This window comes from Cryptomeria japonica, chromosome 2, assembly GCF_030272615.1.
Source record: "Cryptomeria japonica chromosome 2, Sugi_1.0, whole genome shotgun sequence".
NCBI classification, from domain to species: Eukaryota; Viridiplantae; Streptophyta; class Pinopsida; order Cupressales; family Cupressaceae; genus Cryptomeria; species Cryptomeria japonica.
Genome location: NC_081406.1, coordinates 549,834,875 through 549,861,002, shown reverse-complemented (window position 1 = coordinate 549,861,002; position 26,128 = coordinate 549,834,875). Strand labels below are relative to the sequence as shown.

Here is a 26,128-nt window from a genome sequence, read left to right as displayed (position 1 = left end):
AAAACCCTGCCAATGCAGCAAACACGCGGACCATAAAACCTTCAAAAACTTTGCCAGTAAAAACCCTCGATCTCCAGTAGAAAAACCACAAATTTTATTCTATAAAAAAACCGCCAAAAAAACCCCATGATTTTATTTAAAAAAACCAATCAAAAAGCTTCTAGAATTTTCCTTGAAATTTTTAGGTGTATGGACCATGATTTTTTTTATTAAAAAATTTGCCAAAAAAAGAACCTATGCTCTGATACCATAAAATAATAATTGATTGTTGTTAACAAAGGAAGGAATTCTCCTTTTATAAGTAATTACAAAAGATCTTTCCATAACGGAAATGATTGAGAACTAAAGACAAAATAGAAAGATTCTAAATTCCGACTGACTTACAGAATAGAAAGTTACTAAAAACTAACTAAACGACTTAAATGACCATTATAAGCTAAATATTACAATATTACTTTAATAACTTTGACCAATAAGTGTTCAACTTACTTTGATTTAGTGAGCATGCACATTTCTTAGATCTGTTCTCCTTTTACATGTTCAATTTATGTAAAAGCTAGCATGGTCAATGTTTAGGAGTTCAATTTTATAGCATTATTGGATGAGAGGGAGGTAAATGTTAATATAAATTTCAAAATAAGAAATGATATCATGTTTTTGTGCTGTATCAACAATCCACTTGTACAGTTCTGTATAATTTGTATATACTTAATGCAAAATCTCGCTATGGTGTAATAATGTAATTAATGTTCATGTACCTGCATATGCTAAATATTCAATATCTGTGTGCCATGTGCATCTGCAGAATTGTAAAACACCTGACATGCTCAAACTATTTTGCTGCTGCTAAGCTAGAATTAGATGTCCTATTTAAATAAACTGCATAATAGTTTCTTGTTCATTTTGTAACTATCAAAATTTCACTTTCACTTCCTTCTCACTAGTTCAAGCTTGTTTTTTCTAGGATTATGGAGATGACATTCAGATTGACGGTTTTGACATGGATTATGCTGTAAGAATATGTTGGTTCATTTCAATGAGAGTTATTATTTTGTTTAATATTTTAAAAGATTAATACTGACTTCATCTTTGATGTGTTATTACAGAGTGGAGTTTTAACAGTGAAGCTTGGGAATCTTGGCACTTACGTTATAAACAAGCAAACACCAAATAGGCAAATATGGCTATCATCTCCTGTGAGGTATTGAATGACATCCAAGCTTATGCATAGAATAAGAAGTGAAAAAAAGTGATCTAGTTATGGGAAGCTTATATTTCCAATGATATGTGTGCATATATGCATTTATTGGTTTATTGATGCTGTTTTTCTATCCTCGACATTTCTGTAAATTTTCTTTTGTCTTTTATTCAACTGACTAGATCAGCAGTTATGTTTTGCATTGAGTTTTGAAATCTTCAATTTTCTTGTAAATTCTCATTCCAGAAAAAAACTCCTAGACTGAGGTGCATGTAAGAGAAGATCACTATGTTGAAATTGGTAGTTTCTTAGGGTTTCAGTGTAGTTTTCTAAGGGTTTATTTGTTTGGCCTAAAACACTAAACCCTTGGCGTATAGTTTGTGCCCTAATGTTATATTTCATCATTGGTTGGTTTAGCCCATCAAGCACCCTTAAGTCATAGCATTATGTATCAGGCTTAGTTCTTTCACCGGCCCCTATATCCTACTAACTTGTTGAGCCATTTATTGTCATGTCTTAGACTTCTTTTCATATGCACTTATGTGGTGGTCCCCGCTCGTGTCCACATGGAGTTTCCTTATTCTTGCACATTCATCCTTCATAGCATGCCTCCTCAATCCATGAGTATTCCTAAGTTGTGCTAGTGCGATCTAGTGTTGCATGGAATCCACTATCTCCCCTTGAGTCTTGCTTGACTTTGGGGACCATTGTATGTTGACATGTCTTCATTCCTATTGGAGTGCGTTCAACCCTCTTAGTGCATGTTTATAAAAGTTGATCCTTTTTGATGTCGCACTAGTGCATTTTCATGCCATGTTGCCTCCCCCTCTCTTAGGCTACTTTTATGACCAAACCCTAAGATGAGCCAAGCAACTTCTTAGAATGGAAAAATGAAGAGGGGGTTGGAGAATGATAACTTGAGCTAACTTCCAAGCTCATAGAAAAGGGCAAAACATGCCTCGGGCATCGACATTCTTTTGTAGAACACAGAAGTACTACTAAGAGGGTGGGGGGAGGGGGTTGAATCAGTAGTATAAAAACTTTAATCCTTTTTAACAATTTAAAACTTTTACTAAGCTTTAATCTGAAAATTGAAAGATTTGAAAGATGCAACAGCATAAGCACAACACAAGATTTTTCGTGGAAACCCAATGTGGGAAAACCACGGTGAGATGCTGCTAGGATCTACTGTCCTAATCCGGCCTCACAAGTAAACTGATTACAATTCTCTGAGGGCACCAACCCACCAAATCTTTCAGTATAAGAGCAACAACTCTTAGATAATTTCTCAACACAGTTTACAAAAGCATCAACTCCACACCCTCAAAGCACCTCCTTCAGAGAGAATTAATTACAAGAGACCACCAAATATATCAGACCTTACAAACTTTAAACACACAGACTTTAACAATTGAATAATATTATATCTTTGAACGAAACAGTGAAGGCAAGATGATCAGTCTGTAATATATTCTGAAATATTAATATAACCCTGGATATTCTGAAGATACTGCTCAATGCAACAGAGTTATTAATCTGAAAATATTGGATATAGTTCAACACCAGTCTACCACCAAAAGGCCTCTCTGTATACTGATTAACTGCACAGAACCACAACAACTTTGAAAACAATCTGCTGTTCACAACCAGTAGATAAAACACTTGTTCAAAGTCCCATTGATTAGAAAATAAACGATGTTCAAGTTTGTAACACTGTTCTTATTAGAATTTTACCATGAAATCAATGGTCATTAAATAGATTATCACCCTTATACCTGCAAGTCTGGGTTACCACAAACTTGTCTCATGCATTCAACAGCCCTGCATGCAACCTTTGCTCTATGAAGACCAAGGCTTCATTTACAAGATACTTTTTAACATATATCTGACTTGAATTACTCTCACATCACCATCAAATCAATACCTCTTACTCTCAAAATCAACTTCCTCGGCAAGCATCCAAACTTTATATTTCTCAGCCTAGATACATAACATCATCCACGTGATGTGTCTCTTCAGCATTCCCAACACACAAAACAAGGTGTATATAAAAGTATTCGAATCGGTTCAAGGAAGATAGTTATAACTGTGAGCAGTTGGACAACTGTCAGTAGTTAGTTTTAACTGACCACTAATTACCATTGATGCATCTTACCATTGATTGCTTTGCGTTTTCACAAACAAACAAAAATTAGTTAAACCTCAACTGAAACTGTTAAACTCCTCAAACCCTTTTTTAAGACAGCAATGTCTGATCTTGTTCCTTTTCGAAGAGAACACTTCAATCTCTCACAAACATCTGATAAATTCTTCCGTATAACAAACTGATACAACGTGCTCCAGAATTACACCATCTCTTGATTGCAAACTCATATACGGTTGGTAATAAAAATAAGACGGAGTTCTTCCTTTCTTACCTTTTGTTGTACTTGTTTTATATACATTTTTAATAGCAATTGTGTCTAACAGGTATTGAATACAGATGTTACTTCTCAAACCCTTTTTTAAGACAGCAATGTCTGATCTTGTTCCTTTTCAAAGAGAACACTTCAATCTCTCGCAAACATTGATAAATTCTTCTGTATAACAAACTGATACAATGTGCTCCAGAATTACACCCTTTGTCTTGATTGCAAACTCATATACAATAGGTAATAAAAATAAGACGGAGTTCTTCCTTTCTTACCTTTTGTTGTACCTGTTTTATATACATTTTTAATAACAACTGTGACACCAAAAATAAAACTACTTCAAACACTAACCGGTAGATGAACTTAACAAAGCTTTTAAACACAATGCATGCAATCCGAAATGATATAACAACATCCACAAAAAGTAAAGCATCCACACCATAACACAAGTGTTTGTACGTGGAAAACCCAAATAGGTAAAAACCACAGTGAGATGGAACTCACAAGTTAACTATCTGCAGTAATAGATAACTGACCGGTTAAGGTCTACAAAGTGCTCTGCTAGGAGCGAATCTTGTTAGAGATCCCAAAGTTTGATTAGAAGCTTATACCCTGTTAGGAGTAACCTTGGTGGAGGATTTCTGAATCCAAACTAATGGATCACCCTCTTAAAGGATTTATACATTTAAGCTTGTTAGAGCTTACCCAGTTAGGGGATTTGATTTTGTTGTAGTTGTTAGAAAACAACAGGATTGGTTTGATCTATTATGAGTAGCACAATAGTTGCTTGATCAGATCCTTCTAAACATATTCAACACTGCTCTTCTGCATACTCTGCAGCTTAACTCTTTTTCCCTTCGTACATAACATAACACTTTCACTTATATCAAATAATTCATTGCGATGTCAATATATAGACCTTATGATTTCATGTTGGCCTTAAGAAATCCTAGGTGTAGTGTATTTGGACAAGTGATCATAACTCATCACAAAAATTACTGCCAAGCAGTCGGTGCTAGTAACTCATCACGAAATGTGGTAACTCATCACAAAATTACCAAATACTGGCTGGATCAATCAAATACCGGTTTGAGTAAAACATATGAACCGTTGTCCTTGAATCTCCACTTGGTCTCCATCTTGATCTTCATCTTGATGTCGACTTAGTATAACCACAGGTTGTCTCTTAGGCACATACCGGTTAACACAAGGTACCGGTTAGAGATTAACCACTAAGTATACCGGTTGACAGTGTAAATAATTGAAGTTACACCGGTAGTCAATATAATCATATGTGTGTGTGGGTGTGAGTGTTTCATCAATGTACATTACAATCATCATCAAGCCAACATTGAATTCCTTAATCTCATGGCTAATCATGATAGGGAAGTCAGGACGATTGCAATAGGGTGTCTCAAGAATCTCCCCTTGGCCTCATGGGATCATTCGGTCACTACCATGAGGAGGCGTACTTAGGAGAGGACCTCATCACTGTTTCCCCTCCCTTTATCCCCTTATTTCTTAACCATGATTGATAGCATTAATCAAACACATAAAGTTTATGCAATACTATCCTTATTTACCATATAAAAGAATGTATGATACAAATATATATGTATAAGAGAGTATATTTGAACATTTTTCTATATTGTCTCAAAGAGGGTAATTTTGGCTAAACATCCATATCATTAGCCATTGTCATTTCCATACCAAATTGCAGGTAATACTGTTTTTGTATGCTGAGTTGGACTGCCTATGCCTGAATCTGATATCTTCTCCCTTGATGATGCCTTTCTGTATGCTGGGCGTGATCTTCTTATACTCCTCCATTGGATTTGGAGGGTTATGACTTTCCTTCGATGTCGTGACCCTTCGAGTGGAATATGTCCATTTGCTGCCAACCACACCTCTTCATAAGATATTCCTATTTTCCTTGTGTGTGTCATGCTTCTAATCCTTTTCGTAAGATATGGGAAGTTCACCCTTGATTTGCCTCAAAAGAGATATCTTTAGGAATAGAAATCATATTTTCCTATTTTTCTAAATAAATTCATCTCTTTTGGTTCACCCTAGTTTTTCTCATATTTTGTATTAACCAAGAATAGAAATCTCATGATGATAGGAATATATTTACAGTAATCATAGGTATTCACATAGTAGTCATGCCAAACATAGAGTATACACATGAAACATGGAGCATACACATGAATATATGCAGACGCAAATACAAGTATCGTTAGATCCTTCTTATTGACTAGAATGTATTCATTGATTCATTTTTTTCCTTGTAATGTCTAGTGAAGAGGGTGCTCCTTCACTTGACAAGGAAACTTTGGGGTCTTATGAGTTGACATATTACAATTTTTATTGAGGGAATGTTAGGAATATGAGGGTGTCGTGATTACTAGATTTGTTCCTCCAAAAAGCTCCATTTGTTAATTGTCTCCCCTTCTTTTGATGGGCTGCTCTTAAGATCTCCTTTGTCATACTTCGTTTTCTTGTTTGGGTTTCCTTATGCTTCTTCATTGGATGTTGCCTCTATTATATGTATTTGGCTGCCCTTTCCACGTGTCCTAGTTCCCACTTCTCTTTGCACTTGAAGCACAAGTGTTTACTTTTAAGGCCCCTTCGATTGTAAATATGTCTAGGCCTCCATACGTCTTTGCATTTAAAGCATAACTTTTTCTCTTGCGTTTCATCTTGTTTACAAGCGTGTCCTCATTCCCATTTCTTCTTGCTATCAAAACATAGACCTTTCTTCCTTAATTCTACTCGATCATCATAGGAGAGGTATGCTCTGTTGCGCTTGTCCTTCTCATAGGAGTGCTTATCTTTTGGTGCTATCTTATTAAAGTGATCCTTTTCCCTTGTTTTGGCGTTAAGCCGTGTGGCTTTTAGGATTGCTTCCTGGCGTGTAGTAGGGTCGAAGGCACTTACTAGGCCATGGAGTGTATTCGATAATCCTTCTATGAATAGGTAAGTGAGTCACTCAGATATTTTGGGGACCATAATTGCTAGCCTTTAGAATTCGATGATATAGTCCTTAAGGGTTCCCTTTTGCCTTATTCTTGTTAGTTCTTTGAAGTGTTTTTGGGTATGTGTTTGGTCAAGCCTTTCAAAGAGATTTTTCTTAAAGGCGTCATAGGTGTTTATACTTCGATGGTCTTGGGTGATTAGGTCATGATGCCACCAATCATGTGCCACCCAGTTTCTCCTTGCATGGGCCGTGATTTTTCTCGATCCATCAAAAGTAGTGATGGACTATTTCCCTACCTGTGTTGTAAGTCTTGATTAGGTTGAATCCTTTCCTTTCTATGGTTCCTTCTTGCCTTGCCTCACAATACACTGTGAATGGGATGCTTCTCTTGACTTCAGGGTCAAGTTTTGTGTATACTTCGGCAAGTTTGTTCATATTGGGATTGGGTATGTTAATTTCCTCATTTCCTCTTGAGGACCCTCCCCTAGTTATGAAGGGAGGCATTGTGGTTCTTGGGGTTGATCCTAGGGTTGTTCTATTGTCACTTTTTGTTTGGCTATGAGTGTCATTTCTCTCATTTTTTGGGTTAGGTCTAAGAGTAATTATGGTGGCATTTATGTTTTGTAAGGCTTGGACTGTTTGTTCCATAAAGGCCCTAAATTCTTGTTCCATTTGTTCACCTCTTGTGTTGTCTTTTGTAATTTCCTCCTTTTGGGATTTACCTAATTTAGTCTTGAGACAACAATTTTAACTTAAAATGAGAGTTGTAATATATTAATAAATATAATTTTATCAAAACTGAATACATTTCATTATAATATCTAACTTAAGATTCTAAGACTAGTTTGGAAGATAGAACTTATCTTGATAGCTTCTTCTGATTTGTATCCTTGAAATATATGCCTCAATGTTATAAATTGCTGCTGCTCAACTGAGCCTTAAGATTAGAGTAATAATAAAATAGATTTTTCACAACTGATGCTATAGTTCTCCCTTTCTGCTTGATCTTCAAATACTATGAAATGACTATAAGTCTGCCACTCAATTTTGGAGTTCTTTTTATCACCTTTGAAACTGCTATAGACCTGGTCACAAGTCCTCTTGGTGTATGTATTCCAACTATCTTCTTCTAATACACCTATAACCCAGTCTCCTAAATATATTCTTTTATTTCCATACTCCCCACCCTCCATGAAAGGACGCATCTCTTCAAAAAGATACAACCATGTGAATGGTCATTACTCCAACAAATCTTTCTTAATTCCTTACAATTACATCAGTTAATAATCTTTTTAAAACTTTCCTCTTCATGATATATGTCTTCCACAACTTCTATCCTTTTCATATGATATTATATTTAGAATATTTTTCACTCACCATTCTTCTGTTTGCACACACCACCACTTCTATCACAAATCTGCATATGATCTTCTTATAGATTAGTCTTCGGTCTGGTGTATGTATTTTATATATGTTATCTTATTCATTCTTGTTGATGTGTTTTTATGCACTTCACATACAGAATAAAATACCAAGGTGTCTTATCCTCTCTTGAACAAAATCCTCTCAAATGCTGAACTAAGTGATCACATGAGGTGACTCCAAGGTTCCAAATGTCAGGTCTTGATGTGTGGATAAGCTCAATGGTCGATGTGATTGCTGGTAATCCAAGGGGACTTATGTAGTTGTTCTTAGGAGATGAATCTCAAACACAAGGAAGGCTCTATGATTCTACTTTATACTTTCAAATAATATGCAATGAGGCTCTATACTTATTACTACTAATGGATGATTGATAAAAAGGTGCAAAAGGATTGAGGGTTGAGGAAAGCTAAACTAAAGCTAGGAATGCAAGGACAATGGACAATCTTTACTGAAATTCAACTAGGCTTTGCTTTGACATGCAAGGAACAACTCCACAAAGCTAATGTGATCTTCTAAGGTAAGCTATGGATGTTCAAATCACTACCAACAACATAGATACCATCAAAGTGATGCATATCAATGGGTGAGTAGCTATCGAAGTTGAGCTTGAATAAGGAGTTCAGTTGACCACGCAAAGTATTTGACTATCAGCAAAATACTAGTACTATGAACATTCATTTAAAACACTTACGCAAATCTATTCTATCTGTTTTTTTAGTTTTCTCTTTTAAAAGGATGAAGAAACATGCAAATAATCCAAAAATAATAAGTCACCAACAGCATCAAAGCAACAATTCTTCAAAATCTCTTCTAATGATCTCTTGGCTGCTTGTATTGATGGGCATACTTCCACTAATTGTCCAATTGAGATAAGAAAGGAAATTCCAACCTTATGCATGTTCTTCTGAATCTTGTCGTAGGTGACCAATCGTCTCAATAGTTCGAACAATACCATTTTGTCTGTGGGATACCGTGGAAGCTTTTATGGTACAGATGAGCATCCTTGAACTCTTATGTAGGTGAACTTGGGATATTGAATGAACCAAGCTCCATATTTCTCTACTAATTCTTTTGCTTGCGGGGATAGCCTCTGATGGATGCCACCTTGCAATGTTCTTGTTATGTGCATGGAGAAAGCATCGTTCACCCTCTTGAAGTGTGCCTTATTGTGGAAGTGCAGCTATGTGTAGCATTCACACACCTTTATCTCTCCTTCTCCATTTCCAACTGGGCCTCTATGTGTCAATCCTTTATACTCATAAGCCCTTGCAAGTGAGTGGATGATGTAGGAACTCGTGTAGAACTGTTTAGTGCATTCTAATCTCGTCAACTGTAGATCAATGTTGTTACTTAGAATCCTTGCCCAATTGATCTTCTCTTCGCTTGCTGTGGCTGCCTCCATGTAATAAAACATCCAATTCTCGAATGGGGAGGCTTGGGGACTTCCCATGATCCAGTTGAGTAAGGTGATCAAGTCACTGTATTCCTCTTTGAAGTCGATTCTGTAAAGCTTGTTGGGCATCTTGGAGGGATGAGATCTAGCATTTGAAATCCAATACTTGTTGATGATGCCTAAACACTTATCCGGATTATCATCAAAGATTGCTTGGACTCCTTCCTTGTTCTTATATACACCATGTCCTTGTGATCGGGTATGTTGAATGCCTCATTGATGGCGGCTTCTAATAAGAATGTTAGGACCTTGCCGTCAGGTGCTAATATTTGTCTTGTGTTGGCATTGTAGTGTTTGGATCATTCAAATATCAACTCATTGCACTAGATAGTTGGAGGAAAGCCAGCTGCTTGCACAATCCCGCTCTCAACCATCTTCTTTGATATTTCAGAGGGTTTACTCTTGTAGAGAGGCCCTTGGAACTTCCTCATGTCGATCTTGCCTAAGTTGGTATCTCCAACATTAGCCCACAGTTGTAGGAACCCCTGTTCTCCCAAACTGAATTTTTGCATTGAAATTGTATTTTTTGATTTCTTGCCTTTGCTCGTATAATTTTCTGAGTTCGAAGTTTTGCAATTTTTTTGCAATTTTTTTGATATATCTGCAATGCTTGATACAACAATATAATGCAGCAAAATAGAAGATATTGCAATAATAATTTTCAACTTAAAAACTGAACAATACATAGGGAATACACAACTGAAAATTCCAGATTTTTATATCAGCTTAGATACTTTTTATTTTCACAAAGTATTGACAACCCAGTTCATAAAATATCCCCTATTATCTAAAACAACAATATCCATAAAATTTGGAGGTTACTAATTATGAACTCACAGGTAAGATACCTTGAAACGCTCTAAAATGGATGCCAGAATGAAGTATAAAGTTTGCAGCAGAATAACAACACAAAAGGTAGCCTTCAATGGATGCTTCTTTAATATTTTGTAAACTGCTCACAAACCCTTGAGATTTCTTTAAGACTTTCACCTCCGATCTGCACAATTTATTTCCCACGTGCCAAAGAGAGTAGGCACAACTAGCAATAGATATATTCAATGATATTTATCTTCAATAATTCTGATCTGCACTTAAAACCCCTGTAAACTCTTGAAATGTTTCACCAATACAGCTCAATTATGACTACTGGATGTAGCCAACCCTTAAAGCAATCTTCAGCTGATATTTCACAACCTCAGTATGCTGACAATGAAGAGTGAACGTTCTCCAAAGTCTGCAAAAGATTGAAAATCTGCTGAAATCCTTGGTCTCGCACAAATCCCAAAAGAAAAGAAATGATCATCAATAATGAGTTTAATTTGCTTTTTGAAACTTTTTATATCATGTCAACTCTTAAGTGCCTTTAATTCCCTTTTGAAATCCACTTTTAGGTTTTTCATAAAACTTTATAATAAGTCTTTAAACTTGGTCTCTCATATTCATGAATAATAAATGCACTTTAATACAAGGTTGCATGGGTACATGTACCCAGCCCTTGGGTACTCGTACCAGAGACTTGGACACGTATCCCGCATCGGAAATTTGATTGGAAACGTCTCCATAGAGAGGAAACTTCTTGCTAACATATCCGCTCGTCTCCCACAGTCTCCAAGCCAAACAAAAAAAAGGAAACCTTAATGTTAAAAAAAAAACAAAAAACATAGGCAACGAAATAATCAAAATGTAGTACAAACGGAAAAAAAACAATGCTCAAAACAAATGCAGGTCACAAGGGTTTCTTAAAACGTTGCAACAGCCATTACTAAATTATTATATTATATTTAATGTTCAATGTCATTATATTTTCAGAATTTCTGTAAATTATTAAATTATATTTAAAAGAAATTGGTGTCTCTAAGTACCCACGTCTCCTATTTTGAAAAAATAGTCGTACTAGTACCAGCACCAGTCTCCAAAGTCTCCATGTACCCCCGTACCCGTGCAACCTTGCTTTAATATCATTTAAAATAATATAACTTGTGTGCACATTAACTTTATGAAATACTTTAATATTTTGGCCTCCAAAAAAATAATCCATTAATTGCACTTTAAGTCACGTAAATGAAGGGTCATGGCCCCATTGAATATAAAATGATTTTTTAACTTTATAATATGCCTTTAATGATTAGTTATTAATATACTTTATTAATAATTAAAATAACATAATTAATAATTAAAATAACATAACTCCATAAATACTCATTATTTCTCGATTCCCTCTAACCCAGGGAGTTGACCACTACATCCACTACGCATCCATCTACCTTACTAAAACTATTTAGGGTCCATCTCGATCAACCACTGACTTACTATAAATAGTAAGTGTGTGAAATTGAGTCAAACGAAGGCCGATTTTGAACCAGATTGAGTTCCGGAGAAGAGAACACTCTGCCAACTGCCCACCAGGATTCTCTAACCATCTATTTTAGCCTACGAGGGCCAAAATAATAGGCTAAACCATCAAAAACAAGAACGAGCAAAAAGGGGATGTTACAACAGTGAAGTGATCCTTGACTCCAGTAGTGCTCCTTTAAAATCTCGTTTGATGAGAGATGGTCTTGAAACTCCTCCCGACTTCGGGGCTGCCATGTTTCACCTGTGAGCTAAGTCACTGCGTTCGAATTCGAATTCGAGTTTGGCAATCATAAAATTTGGATCAAGTTCGGCAAGGGCATAAAATTTATTATTCCATATTCAAATAAATTCGCCTTGTATTTATTTGGTTTTTTTAAATATAAATAATATATTCACAAATTTATTAAAATAATTTAATATTGATAAATAGATTTAAAGATATGATTTGTTCATATAATAAAATTAGAAATTAATTTAAAATATCACATATATTATGTGTATAATAAACAAAATGACTATAAAAATTAAAATCATAATTTATAAATTAAAAAACATTAAATTTTCAATATAAATTTTAAACTATCTAACTTTAAATTTAATATTTTAAACATATATATTATTATATTAATATATTAAAAAATGTAACTTTAAATATAAATGTCTTAAACTCTAAGTAGAACTACTCTCCCTTGGGGCCTCCAACGGAACTCGTATTTTATCTGCCGCTGCTGCTAGATAAATATATCATTATAGCGCACTAGATAAAATAGGTAGGCTATGTAGGCTGGAGTTACCTGCTAGAATAAACAAATCCTTTAAATCAGCTTGAACCCAATCGAGCAGGTCGTGTGCTATTTGAGCGGCTTGTATAAATCATAGACAGGGTTAGGCGAATAGCGAAAGGCAATCTTGTGTACAAAAATATTACGGTTTGAACACTCGAAAAGGGCAGAAAAAATTCCTCCCATACAGTAATGATGACGGAAACCTCTAGAAAAAAACCCTTTCGTGCAGCAACAATGGCGGAAAAAACCTCCAAGGAGGAAAAACCCAGCATTAAAGACCCACAGGTCAGATTATGTATTCACTCTTATTGCATAAATACAATACTTGCTTGCTTTTCTGAATCTGATCTTTATATATCAGATCTGCCCTTTTTGCATGCTTCAAGACTACACCAAAATGCCCTATATGGTATATCCTCTTGAATAAGTTCGCCCAATCCTTGGACAAGTTCACCCAATCCTTGGATAAATTCGTACAACCTTCTTTAGTGATTTCGCACCTCTTGTTTGCAGAGCTAATTAGCTGATTTCATGAATGAATGAATTGTATTTGCAAGTTGTTTTTATTTATATGAGACCTTGACCTTTATTAAGTCCAAGTCGGCCTTCCTTCTTTGGCGCCAATTTATTTATTGTGGCGTGGAGTATTTAGGGTGGTGTGAAGGTATAGGGCTGGGCTCAACTTGGGGGCACGTTACCCCTTTAGGATAGGACCCAGTCCTATATGGGTTCGGATGTTGCCTTAAGGCAATCCGAACCCATCTTACCTAGTTACAAATAACACTCCCTCTTAACTAGGGAAGAAGAGAATACATAATCTAAACCTTTAGAGTTCCATCTAGCACACAAGCATAGAATTACATCTTCCACCTAGCACACAAGCATAGGATGGTTCTAGCACACAAGCATAGAAAGTGTAATACACAAGTGGGTCTTTACATAATTACAATTTTCCATCTAGCACACAAGCATAGATTGGACACAATTCATTCTTGCACACAAGCAAAGAATGATCAAAGTGCTGCAGATAGAGTCACTGAGATTGGAGCTCCCTCTCAATCAGGGTTTCGTTTTCCACAATACCAAGTCTATCTCTGAAGTATTCGAACTTCACACTGGATAAGGGTTTGGTAAGGATGTCCGCAACCTGTTCATCCGTGCTAATGTACTTTAGATGAATGGCGCCTCTTTGCACCATATCCCGAATGAAGTGATAGTGCGTTTCCACATGTTGGACCGGTCATGGAACACCGGATTTACTGACATCTTTATACAGCTTTGATTATCACGATGAATGGTGGTAGGAACACTAGCGTGACCAAATAATTCAACAAGGAGTTTGCGAAGCCATACTGCTTCTCTGGATGCAACATATGCTACAATGTACTCAGCTTCTGCAGTGTTCAATGCTACGGAAGATTACTTTCTACATGCCCAAGAGATCACTGCAGAGCCCAAGTTGAAACAGATACCCGAAGTATTTTTCCTGATACATTCATTGTGCAATCTGTAGTCTGAACCCAGTCAACACTCATTAGAGAGGATCACAACAAGTAGCCAATAACCATAAGTAATAAGTAACCAAATCACATAATGGTAACTCATCATGGATCCTTTTATAATATTCATCTTGCCTTCCCTGTAGGGGATGAATCCAGAACTTTATCATGTACACCTGCAAGACATGAATACAAACACAAGTATATATATGCACATCATGGACTCTTTCCATGATATCTATCACGCAGATACACCATTCATTGCTTGCTAAGAATGATGAAGAGCTTCCATTTCAATCTTCTCTCAGAAAAGATTGCAGCACCAACTTTATTTGCACACGAGTATTCTCCTTAATCTTCTGCCAGAGAAGAATGTATTGCCTTTGCCTCTATCTTCTCCCAGAGAAGAATGTAACATCAGAAAATCATAATCTTTCATCTTGTACACTTTCCATCCAACACACAAGCATAGGATGAAATTCCGTCTTTTCTACCATCTTACATTGCCCGTAGAGGATGGTAACAATTACTCTTCTCCCTAAGAAGATTACACTACCACCTTACATTACCCATAGAGGGTGGTTGATGAAACACAATGCATCACTGAGGTTGAGACTCTTTCTCAATCAAGACGGTGTTCTCCACAACTCCAAGTCTATCTTCTGAAGTACTCAAGCTTCAAAAGACTTGGTGAGAACATTTGCAACACAAGATTATCCTGCCATAAGACACTGAATTTTCAGGTATCTCTATACAACTCTGATAATAAATACTTATAAGAAACCATTCAACAAGAATTTGAAAAACCACACAATTTCCTTGATACAGTTCATGCTCCAATGAATTCAGCTTCAACAGTACTCAGTGTGACTGAGGACTGTTTGCTGTAGTCCTAAGAGATCATAGGGTATCCAAGTTACAACAAGAGATTGAAGTGACTTCCCTTTATCTGAGACACTTCAGAATCTGAGTTAGCCTTCTGAGGTGATTACAGTCTTCTGCTCACAATCATTTGAGATTTTCAAAATGCAACAAGATATGCTTGGCAGCAACAACATGCTTCAACCTTGATCATGAATTAGCTGAGGCATCCACCAATTAGTTGCTTGTCTTTAGATGGATCTGCAAAATCAGACTTTGCTACAAACATATTTCTAATCCTAGAAGACAATAAATTTAGATCCTTGTGCTAATTATTCCTTATATTCCAATGATGAGAATAGAGTTAACTCATCATATCAAAAACCAAAATACTTTAAGAAAGGAAGTTAGAACTTTACAAAACCCTAGACTTAACAAATGATTGTCAATTCTTTAATACGAAGTCTTCATTGAAGATAGGACTCCCTCTTAATCCTTAATCAAATAAGAATCAATAAAGGAACCAAAAATCATATAAAACTGAAGATGCTACTTGCTTTTCTCTTACTTTCACCTTCTGTAATGTAAATTTTCAGAAAACCTTCATCTTTAACCCCGAGAGGCTGAGATACAACCTAGTTCCCAAAAAGGATCCTTATACTTATAAACAAAGAACAGGCGCGAGATTCAAGCAAGCAAAATACATAAGCCAAATCATCTTTCAACCTGAACAACTGAAATTGAGATTTCTTAGAAACCCAATCACAAGATATAGTATGACTACATACATATGATTGATAAATATCAAGTAGAACAGAATCTTCATACTTTGCTGAACAAGATCCTAATTATATTCAGCTTTGGTGGAAGTAGAAGAAATTAACGAGTAAAATGCTTACCTTAGCCTGAAGAGATCTCAATGCTAATCACAAAAGGAGACCACTGACTTGTTCATCTTTCACTCTTCCTACATATGCTATTTACAACAATACATTCTAACTTCTACAATGTAGGAAAGAGCATCATCATAACCAATTAACTGAAAGCAACCTGTCATGCAGTTATTTTAACAGATAACTGACACATAATAAAACTGCATTTGTCACAACATTTAATGACATGAGCTCAAATGCAACAGGGATGATATAAGGATGGTAATTCGGGATAACACAGGCACAAACTTGCTTGTAGACCTACAAGGATAAACACCTGTCATAGGGAACCTCAAAACATGATTAGCCCAACATGGGTTAATTCAAAGAGAATATCATTTTCCTTTCACACAACCCAACAAGGGTTTTACAAAACTAAGTAAGCACAAACCCATAAGAAGCAAATATTGATAATGAAACCCTTATTATTACAACTTGACAAAGAAACCCCATATAAACAAATTGACGAAGTTATTCAACAGGAATACTTAACCTTCAATTATCATAAAGTCTCTCATCACAAGGTTAAATAAAGAATTAAGAAAAATACACTTGTTGATGTTTAGATAACACTAACATTGGAACCGAAAGCTTCCCCAAAAGAAACTATCTTTGCAGTCTATCTTCAAAAGCCATAATTCGCAATCTCCTTTTGATGTGCCTTAACACAGTCAGCTAGGGTTTGAAGATTGGTGGAAATACAACTGATTTTGTTAGCAATACAAAATAGTAGTTGCATGTCTAGTAGCAAAATAAATCTACCATACCATCAAAGATTCAATCATTATTAAAATTGGATCGGATCACATCAAGGGTTAAGAATCATGAGATATATACCAATCTAGGGTTTAGACCAATTCTGAAAATTAACAACTCTGAAGGTCTGAATAAGGTAATAACTCCACAATATACTCTTTGCATTCCAGAGATCTGAAAATCTGAAAGGAGAAATATCAGTTACTTCCGTCTTTGGTTCTTCACTCGAATCTCCACAATCTTTAATGAATAAAAGACTAACTCCTTGATGAGGACTCGATGATGCCCTCTAACTTCACCCCTATCATTATCTTAATAAAAGACGAACAACAACCTGAAGGTAAGAGCTTACTAAAATCTGAGGGTTAGTATAACCTTAGCTCTGATACCATGTTAAATTTGTGCCCTAAATCAGTAATCAGATTTGTAACATTTAATCATGCTCTAGTTTATTAATCAGATTTGTAACATTTGATTATGCCTTAGTTTATTAATCAGATTTGTAATTCAGTAAACTATAATCAAGTAAATTCAAGAATGAAACAAGGAACCAAGAGACAAACACAAATACCCTGGGAAAACCTCCAAGGAGGAAAAACCCAGCATTAAAGACTCACAGGTCAGATTATGTATTCACTCTTATTGCATAAATACAATACCTGCTTGCTTTTCTGAATCTGATCTTTATATATCAGATCTGCCCTTTTTGCATGCTTCGAGACTGCACCAAAATGCCCTATATCCTCTTGAATAAGTTCGCCCAATCCTTGGACATGTTCGCACAATCCTTGGATAAATTCGCACAACCTTCTTTAGTGATTTCGCACCTCTTGTTTGCAGAGCTAATTAGCTGATTTCATGAATGAATGAATTGTATTTGCAAGTTGTCTTTATTTATATGAGACCTTGACCTTTATTAAGTCCAAGTCGGCCTTCCTTCTTTGGCGCCAATTTATTTATTGTGGCATGGAGTATTTAGGGTGGCGTGAAGTTATAGGGCTGGGCTCAACTTGGGGGCATGTTACCCCTTTAGGATAGGACCCAGTCCTATATGGGTTCGGATGTTGCCTTAAGGCAATCTGAACCCATCTTACCTAGTTAGAAATAACAAAAACAATGCTGTTATTTAAAATCTGTCCTTCAATGTTGCAAATTTCACTTGAATGCTGATTGAGGGTGGCTGTGAATCATGATAATCACAAAACTTACAAATTTGGAGAAGTTTGCTGGAGGATTGATGCAAAATCGCTACTTAAAGTCTTTTGAAATTTCAGACTTGACACTTGCTGATGGGATGAAGGATTTGCTGCTTCAAGGATGAAGATCGCTGCCTTAATGAAGGAAATTTGCTGTTGTTTAGAAGAAGTCGCTGCTCTATGATGATAAAATCACATGGATTGATGAAGAAAGCCACCTTATGCTTGGTGAAAAATCTCTGCCTTATGAAGAATTAAAATTGCAGCTGTTTGGAGGATAAAGTTGCTTGAGTTGATGACCAAATGAAATGATCATCAACTCCTTATAGGCATTGCCATGACCCCTAGAGATGTGACCTTTGGTATTTCAACTTCCAAGGAAGCCAACTTGTCATTTCATGATTTGCAACTTTTTCATTTTCCCATAAAGGCCGACTTGTTTTCTTTTTTAAATTTGAAATAAAACGGTCATATAAATGCCGACTTATCTTTGCCTTGGGCGCCAACACATATTACCTCTTTGCTTGTTCACCTTTTGGTCGTGGATTTTCCATGGGTGTGGATTTTCCATGATCGTGGATTTTAGGGAGGTGTGGATTTTGGCCATCCATGGATAAATGTTTCCTTCCAAGTTTGTGGACTTAAGATCTTCATCAATTAATTTCCTTCATTGTCATGTTTGCTGATTCACACAAGGCATAACAATGTTGATTTTTACTCTCAAAGTCATGGATTGATCCTTGTTTTCATTTTCATGTCAAGGATTCTTCATTGATCTCCCTTCAAGTTTCTCTCAAAACTGTTCATCAAAGGCTAAAGATAGTGAGGGATAATCTTGTTCATTGTCTAAACTCGCCACCTTCAAGCACTTAGTTGATCATTCATTCCACCTTCAATGTATTGTTGATTTCTTTACTTAACTTCATCTAAGACACTCTCTTTAACACCCATCAAGGCACTTGGATAGCATCATTCGCTTTCATCATTGCCAACCATGACCCTAAAGTCGTGGATTTCCATAGGTCGTGGAAGGAAAAAACTCATTTGGCCTTCCTTCCAAGTTGATTTCTTCGTCATTTGACTAAGTTGATCATTTCTCTATCGTTGCCTTCAACTTGAAGCATTCAAAAGGGGTAAATTCATTCATTATCACTTCCACTTAGTATCTTCACTAAGTCCCTCAAGATTGTGGATCTTGGTGAGTCAAGGATAAACTCATTTCGACCACATTTGCTTGATGATTTCACCAAGTGTTGGATAGCTCATCTGCAATGTTGACTTGGTGCATCTGATCTCTTCATCATCACTCAGACCTTGAGTCATTTTGATTAATCGCCTCATCTTGGATTTGTCATCATCTTTGCATTCCAAACTAAAGGGTGTCCAATTGCTTGCTTGAGTAAGGCTCATACCTAAGTCCTAACCTGAAGGTTGCATTATGAAGCATCATTTGGTGACCATCTTGTCTTCCTCTTACCACTCAAGCATCAAGAATCATGATGACCTCAATCTATCAAATGAGAGACCTGACTGCTGCTAGATTGCCTGAGACCTAAAACTATTGGCAAAAAGAGGGGTCCCCATTTGCAAAGGGGTGATGTGTGAAAAGGTCACAACATCTGGTGATTCCACTGGGGAAATGTTCTCGAACATATCAAGAACAAAACTCTTTGCGAACCCAAAATCTTTGGTTGACTCCCCCTAATGAATCAAGAGGTTAGAAAACATACTCAAAATGAGAGGAAAATCTCAAATTGTATCAAGGAGTCATTGATTACCTACATGTGTGCAATTGCGTTCATTCCCTCTCACAAGACAATTGTAACTCATAGATTCCGTTGTGACTAGCTACGTGATTTGTCCTAACTCAAAAAGCATCCTGGATAGAGCTTCGTTGCTAGCGAGCGTCCATAGCCTTGACGAGGTTATCACTGCAATCTCACGAATATTGCGCCATTGCCAGTTGGGCGTCCATAGCCCCGATGAGGTTATTCGCATGTTCCCCACACCAAATATTTTGATATTTTTTTTTCTTTTCTTTCTCATTCTCTTTTTTTTTCTTTTGATATTGCTTTCTTTGCACATACTTTTCCATACTATGGCTCGTAAGCAATGAAGCTCACATGGGTTTGAGAATTACAATGGTGCTGAAGCAGGATTTTAGATTTTTCACTAATCACGACTTCACCCAAGAAATCACAATGACTTAGAGTTAATTAATGTGTGTAAAGATATAGTAATCTATAGATTTCAGTATCAAGATACAAGAGGGGATTTTCTTCAAGTCAAGTACAAATCCTAATCAGATGATAACACTAGAAAAGAACCACCTCGGATTCTAAAGCACATCACAAGTATTCATTCAAGAAATGGACTGGACATAACTAGTTGAGCACCAGAGTATGTCTTGACACAATCACCTTTCTCACAAATGGATATCCCTCAAACTAAACAAAATCAAAAGAAAACTAACTAAAGCAAAGGAGATTGAACTAGAACAAAAGCAAACTAAGCTAAAGCAGACGACCGCTAGAATCAAATGACTCTAGGAAAACCGAAACTAAAGCAAAACAACGGAAAGGGAAACCTATTCTAATATTGACCCACCTATTCTAAGACCGAAGAGCAAGGAAACCTAGTCTATCTATTTACAAGGTAGGCTATGGGAGGAAACCTAGGGTTGGAAGTAATGCTTGAGGAACTGTCCATTGACGGGCAACAGGACATCCTCTCCAGTCAACATCTTCAGTTTGAAAGCATTCTCTCCCAAGATTTCAGAAATCTGATAAGGACCTTTCCAAAGTTCATTAAATTTGTCACGTTCTCCTCTTTTCTCATGGGCTTTGTCCCAATATAAAACCAAGTTGGAAATCCTAAATGCCTTGATCCTAGCTTGTATATCAAACCAATATTTTACTACTCCTTGGTGTTTCGCAAAGTTATCTAGGGCTGTGTTTGTTTTTTCCTCCAAGTTCATCAATTGTGTCAATCGTGCCTAAATTTTGTCTTCACCCTCCATATAGTCTTGAATGAATCGTAGGGTTGGAATTCTTAGTTGCACAGGGAAGACAAGATCTTGTCCATACACTAAATAGTAGGGAGAGGTTCCTAGTGAACTCTTGGCACGGGTTCTATTTGACCAATGGGAAATCTCAGTTGTGTGTGCCAATCTTTCGGATGTCTTTGTAGAAGTTTCTTGATCACACTCAGTAGGTTCTTATTTGTTGATTCAGCTAGGCCATTACCTTGTGGATAGTAGTTTGATGAGAATTTCAGTGTTTTTCCATATTCAAAGGCCTAATTAGAAAATTTCAAAGATGTGAACGTAGAACCGTTATCACATACCAAAGCGTAAGGACATCCGAACCTGGTTATGATGTTCTCCTCTAAGAATTTAATCACAACATCTGTAGTGCATAGCTTCAAATCTTGAGCTTCTGACCATCTAGTATAGTAATCAATTGCTGTTAGGATATACTTGTGTTGTGCCGAGGAAGGGGGGTTGATCATACCAATACAGTCCATACCCCACATAGCGAAAGGTTTGGTCTCGATTGCGTGCTGCAGTGGCATTGTTGGGTTCTTCTCTCGAAAAGCAGCTACCTCACATGTGGCATGTTTTCACATGCTCATGTGTGTCTCGAAACAGAGTGGGCCAATAATAACCCGCCCTTAAGATTTGATGTGCTGTAGCCAGGCTAGCTCCATGACTGGTCCTGAATTTGTTATGGAAATGTTCCATGATCTGCTTTGCTTCTTCTTTTCCAACACATCTTAGGTAAACACTTTTGTAATTACTTCGATACAATACTGGGCCTTGGAGCATGTAGTGTTGACTCTTTAACCTTAATGCTCTTTTCTACTTGGAACTCATGTGACCCGGGCATCTTTAATTAAGTAAGTAGCACACAATATCTTTGTACCATTTATCTGTAGTGACATCCTAGAGTCCGTAGACTTGTGATAGTAAATTTAAATTAGACTAATATACTCTGCATATTACTTCTTGTAAAATATATATTTCCATATATTCTGAGTGTTTCCAGCCATGATAGAGGGAGAGGGAATTACAAGTAGGGGAACGGTGTTGGGGTTATCATCTAGGTACGCCACCTCATAGTATATGACCGGGGAGTCCCATGAGGCCAAAGGGGTACAAAGGGTACTGCCCTAGAAAGGATAGATTTCAAGGGTACCCTATTGTAAGTGCCCCTGATACTCCCTGTCATGGTGAATGAATGTAATAAAAAAGCTCAAAAATAAAATTTCCTTATTTCATTCATATCATGTTGTTTTTGTGTTTTGAAACCAATCTCATCTTTTTGTTGTACTCATCTTTTTGATGCAATTTTGACTTCCAATGACTTGGTAATTTGTGGACATTCATCTATTTTCATTTTTGTTTCTTAAATGTGTGAGGTTGTGTTTTCCTTGGCCTTCTGTTTAATCCAATTTTAGTTATCTTTTCCTGATGAAAGAAGCTGATAGAATCACCTAAAGGTGACTGAATATGGCAGTTTAATGATTTCATTTAACCAGTCTTCCACTCTATAGTTATTTGATAGAAGCAACTCTTAAAAATTTAATGGAATGAAACAGAAATACACTCTTCTTGACTGTAGAATGAAAATACAACTAATTGAAAATATTAGCTTGCATTGGACAGCCACAACTGTTTGAAAATAAGAATGCTAATGCATGTGAGAGAGCAGTTAGCTGGTCTATTCTCCTGTAGATAACCAAATGACAAAATGAATTTATTCTTCAAGAGTACACACATTTCCAACTATATGCTAATTGTTCAAGATTGTGATTTGCATTGAAGCATTTTAGTCCTTCAAGCTTGTGATTTGCACTGTAAGCTATAGTTGCAACTTTCATTGGGAGAGCTAGTATAGCCACTTGAATTATATATTCCGGATGCCATTTATGAGGGTGGTCTTCTTAAGACAATTCAATTAAGTAGCCATTTCTCTTCAAAATGGCTATGCAGCCGACAAATTGACCCCCTCGTTAGTTGTTAGAAGTGTTTTATTATCGAATATAAGAGCCAATTTGTCAGCTGCATAGACACCGCCTCCTCTCTTTGGGCTAGGCTGGGTCTGGTATTGTACATATTCACTCTTCTCAATATAACTTTGACCCATTTTAACAAAAAAGCATATGGAATACAAGTTGTTAGAAGTGTTTTATTATCGAATTGCAACTGTAACTAATAATTAAAATCTGTGTTTATTGTAGTAATATGAAGTCAGATTTATTTTGTGTAATGCCTGTAAATTTCATTATCATGAACTTTTATATGAGATCACCCACCTGTTCTTGACACAGTTTGGAACCTAAACCCTTAATGATTTGGACCCAAAAAGAATACAAAATAACTACAGAGACGATCCTTAACAAATTTGATGAAATACAAAGAAATATTGCATTGCATTCCTTTTATGACAATTATGTTCATTATTGTATCAATACCATCTCTAGGTTGTTTGGAACACATTGAAAGGATTGAATTAGTGGATATGGACAGACATTGAAGATTTCTGTTTGTCTTTTTTTCCTTTTATGATGATAGGTGGCATTTGTAAACCAATACAATGACTGAGGGCTTGATATGCTTGAAGTTACAGATGATGTGTCTCATGTAACTTGTCATTGGGTTCATATTCTTTAGCAAGCTAGCTCATCTGTAATTGGATGTTTTTTAACAGAGAAAAGATACATTTCTAAAACATCGTCTAATTATATTTATACTCAAGTAATTTGTATCAATTTGACTTTTGTTTTTTGGCAGTGGGCCAGCTAGATTTGATTGGGACAGGGAAAATGAAGCTTGGCTATATCGACGAACAAAAGCAAACATGTTGGAACTTTTGGAAAGTGAATTGAGTAGTCTCTTGAATACATCAGTTACCCTTGCATCATAAAATTGATGTATTTCTAAGTTCCAGTCGTCCATGTTAACTTTAATTAACCGCTGTTAAATTGCAATATGTCCACCAGGAAGATACGTTTAATTAACTGCCTTTACTTGTTATGAGAAAGCAATTTCTGTTGGCATTCGATTGTATCCGTTAGTAATAGGAACTTAGCATTAATCTGATAGATCAAGATTGATCAGGTTCTGTCAACTTTAACAAAAGGAGGACATTTGTTTTTCCGAAGGAGCTGCCAAGTATCCATCTAAATGGTTGAATTCACTGAGTATGCTAGGTATCATTAGTGGTTTTTTTAATTCTGTATGTTGTGTATGGAAAGTGAAACAAATGGATTATCTGCGTTTACATTTATTTATGAGGAAGAATCTTTTTATGATACTAGTGTTCTACTTTAAATTGGAACTTTGGGGGGTGAAGCTTTCAATCGGGCAAATTAATTTTAAAAGGTGTTTTAGACGTTCAAGGTTCTCAATAGAGAATAAACTGCCTACTTAATATACTATTAAATTTTTATCTTATTACCGGCTCACTGTGAGCATTGCCAAGTCATTGGTAGTTACTAAATGCCTTGGGTGTGAAGAAAGGCTACAGTAATTCATAGAAATGCTTCAAATCTGTTATTTGATTAGTTTAAAAGGTGACATTTGCAAGTCTTAAGGAGGCCAAGTGATAGTTGAAGTTAAAGAATAAATGATTCTACTTGCAACCTTGCAGTCACAACTGATTATAGTTTATAATGGGAGTAAATCTACAATAAAAATGTGTCTCACTTGGATGATGGCGGTTGGACTCACCTGGGACATGATTAATCATCTATGGAGGTTCTTTGCATTGAAGCAAGGGAACAAGCTCTTCTTAACGAGGTTGTGGAGAAGATTTTGAAGATTGGGAGGGGAAGGGGTGTGTGTGTGTGCGCTATACTTCATGGCCCACCTATATTGCGTGGACCTTGATCCTTCTAATCAACAGGGATAAATTTGAAAAATTTAAGTTGCTGGATTACTTTAAAATTTTGGAGTGTTTTTTCAAAACCTTTCAAGGGAGTTACTCAAGATGATAAAATAGAGCACACAATTGAGATTGACCTTGAAAGGAACCTGAAGTTGTTTCCCCTAACAAATATTGTTCATTGTAAAAAATTGAAATTGAAATGCTTGTGTATGAGTCACTAGAAACTGGAATCATTGTGCCTAGCAAATGACATTCTAAACTAGTAGTCTTGGCTAGTAAGAAGGGTTGGTCTCATCACTCGTGCGTCAATTACATAGTGCTTAAGAGAACCACCATAAAGAACAAAATTTCAGAGATCAATTATTATAAACAGATGGATGAGCAACATGGATCCAATTATTTTTGGAAGACTAACCTTCTACCGGCATTTTGGCAAAGATGTAGAAATTATTGTATGCTTTCGCTACATTTCAAGAATTGAAATTTGTTTTTGCAGTTGTGAGATATCCCTGTTTGTAGTACACCAATAGAGCAACTCTAAACATATCGTATTATAATGAACATGAAATTTTCAATTTTCATTCCATTAATGTTATAATCATATACTTGTTTGAGAAAATTTATAGTATGCCTTATGATGACTAGAACAAACTGATAATAAAATCAGAAGTAGTATTTCTTTATTTATTTCATATTTTTATTATTATTGAATGCGCCAAAAGAACCAACTACATATTTGTTATGGAAAAAGGTAAGAGTCCCATAGTAGTCCCAAAAGTTGGTTAATAAACTATTGTTGAAAAAATTGTAATCTTTGAAGATGAAAGATGGAGGCTTTGTAAATGCTCATCGTAATATTTTCAATTTAACTTTGTCATTTATTGTTAATTAGTGCCAATTTAGACTAAGTGGATAATTATATTATATTTCTTTGTTTATTTATTAAATAAACAGAAACAAGGGTTTCAACCCTTTACAAAGTTTGCCAAAAGGTTATGCAAAATATGCCCAAGCTAGTAAAAAACAGCAAAGAAACAACACGACAAAAAAAGAGAGGTATAATTGGAAGCAACCTACCAAAAACAACAATAAACAATGAAAGAGTTGGGATCCCTCAAGGTCCCACTTACATAATGCCAAGCCTAGAATGAAGTGGCCTTTTGCCAAGCACTCGAGTTTGAGTTTAGGAGAGGGAATTAGGAAGGCCTTTTTTCCTTCTTTTTATAACAGTCCAAGCTACATTATCCTCCAGAAAGAGCATGTCATTGTGCAAAGAGAGAGCCAAAGAATGATGAGGTAAAGGGTTACTTTCCACCACAAGAGTAGCTAAGGGTTGATTTGAAGCAATGGCCAAGATGGTTTGTGAGGTTGGGGCAAGAGGTTCCCTATT

General features: G+C 36.1%; 1 protein-coding gene across 4 annotated transcripts in view; it reads left to right on the top strand.

Annotated features, from left to right (window-relative positions):
- LOC131030358 (frataxin, mitochondrial) overlaps positions 1–24,165 on the top strand; it is an 83,014-nt gene extending 58,849 nt beyond the window's left edge. For 3 of the 4 annotated variants that reach the window (XM_057961145.2, XM_057961143.2, XM_057961144.2), the window contains 3 exons: positions 965–1,012; positions 1,107–1,201; positions 23,643–24,165. In XM_057961145.2, coding sequence (XP_057817128.2) covers positions 965–1,012; positions 1,107–1,201; positions 23,643–23,775 — 276 coding nt within the window. In that variant the 3' untranslated portion in view covers positions 23,776–24,165. The remainder of the gene's footprint in view (positions 1–964; positions 1,013–1,106; positions 1,202–23,642) is intronic. The other variant, XM_057961146.2, reaches the window with a different exon arrangement.
- Positions 24,166–26,128: the final 1,963 nt, after the last annotated feature.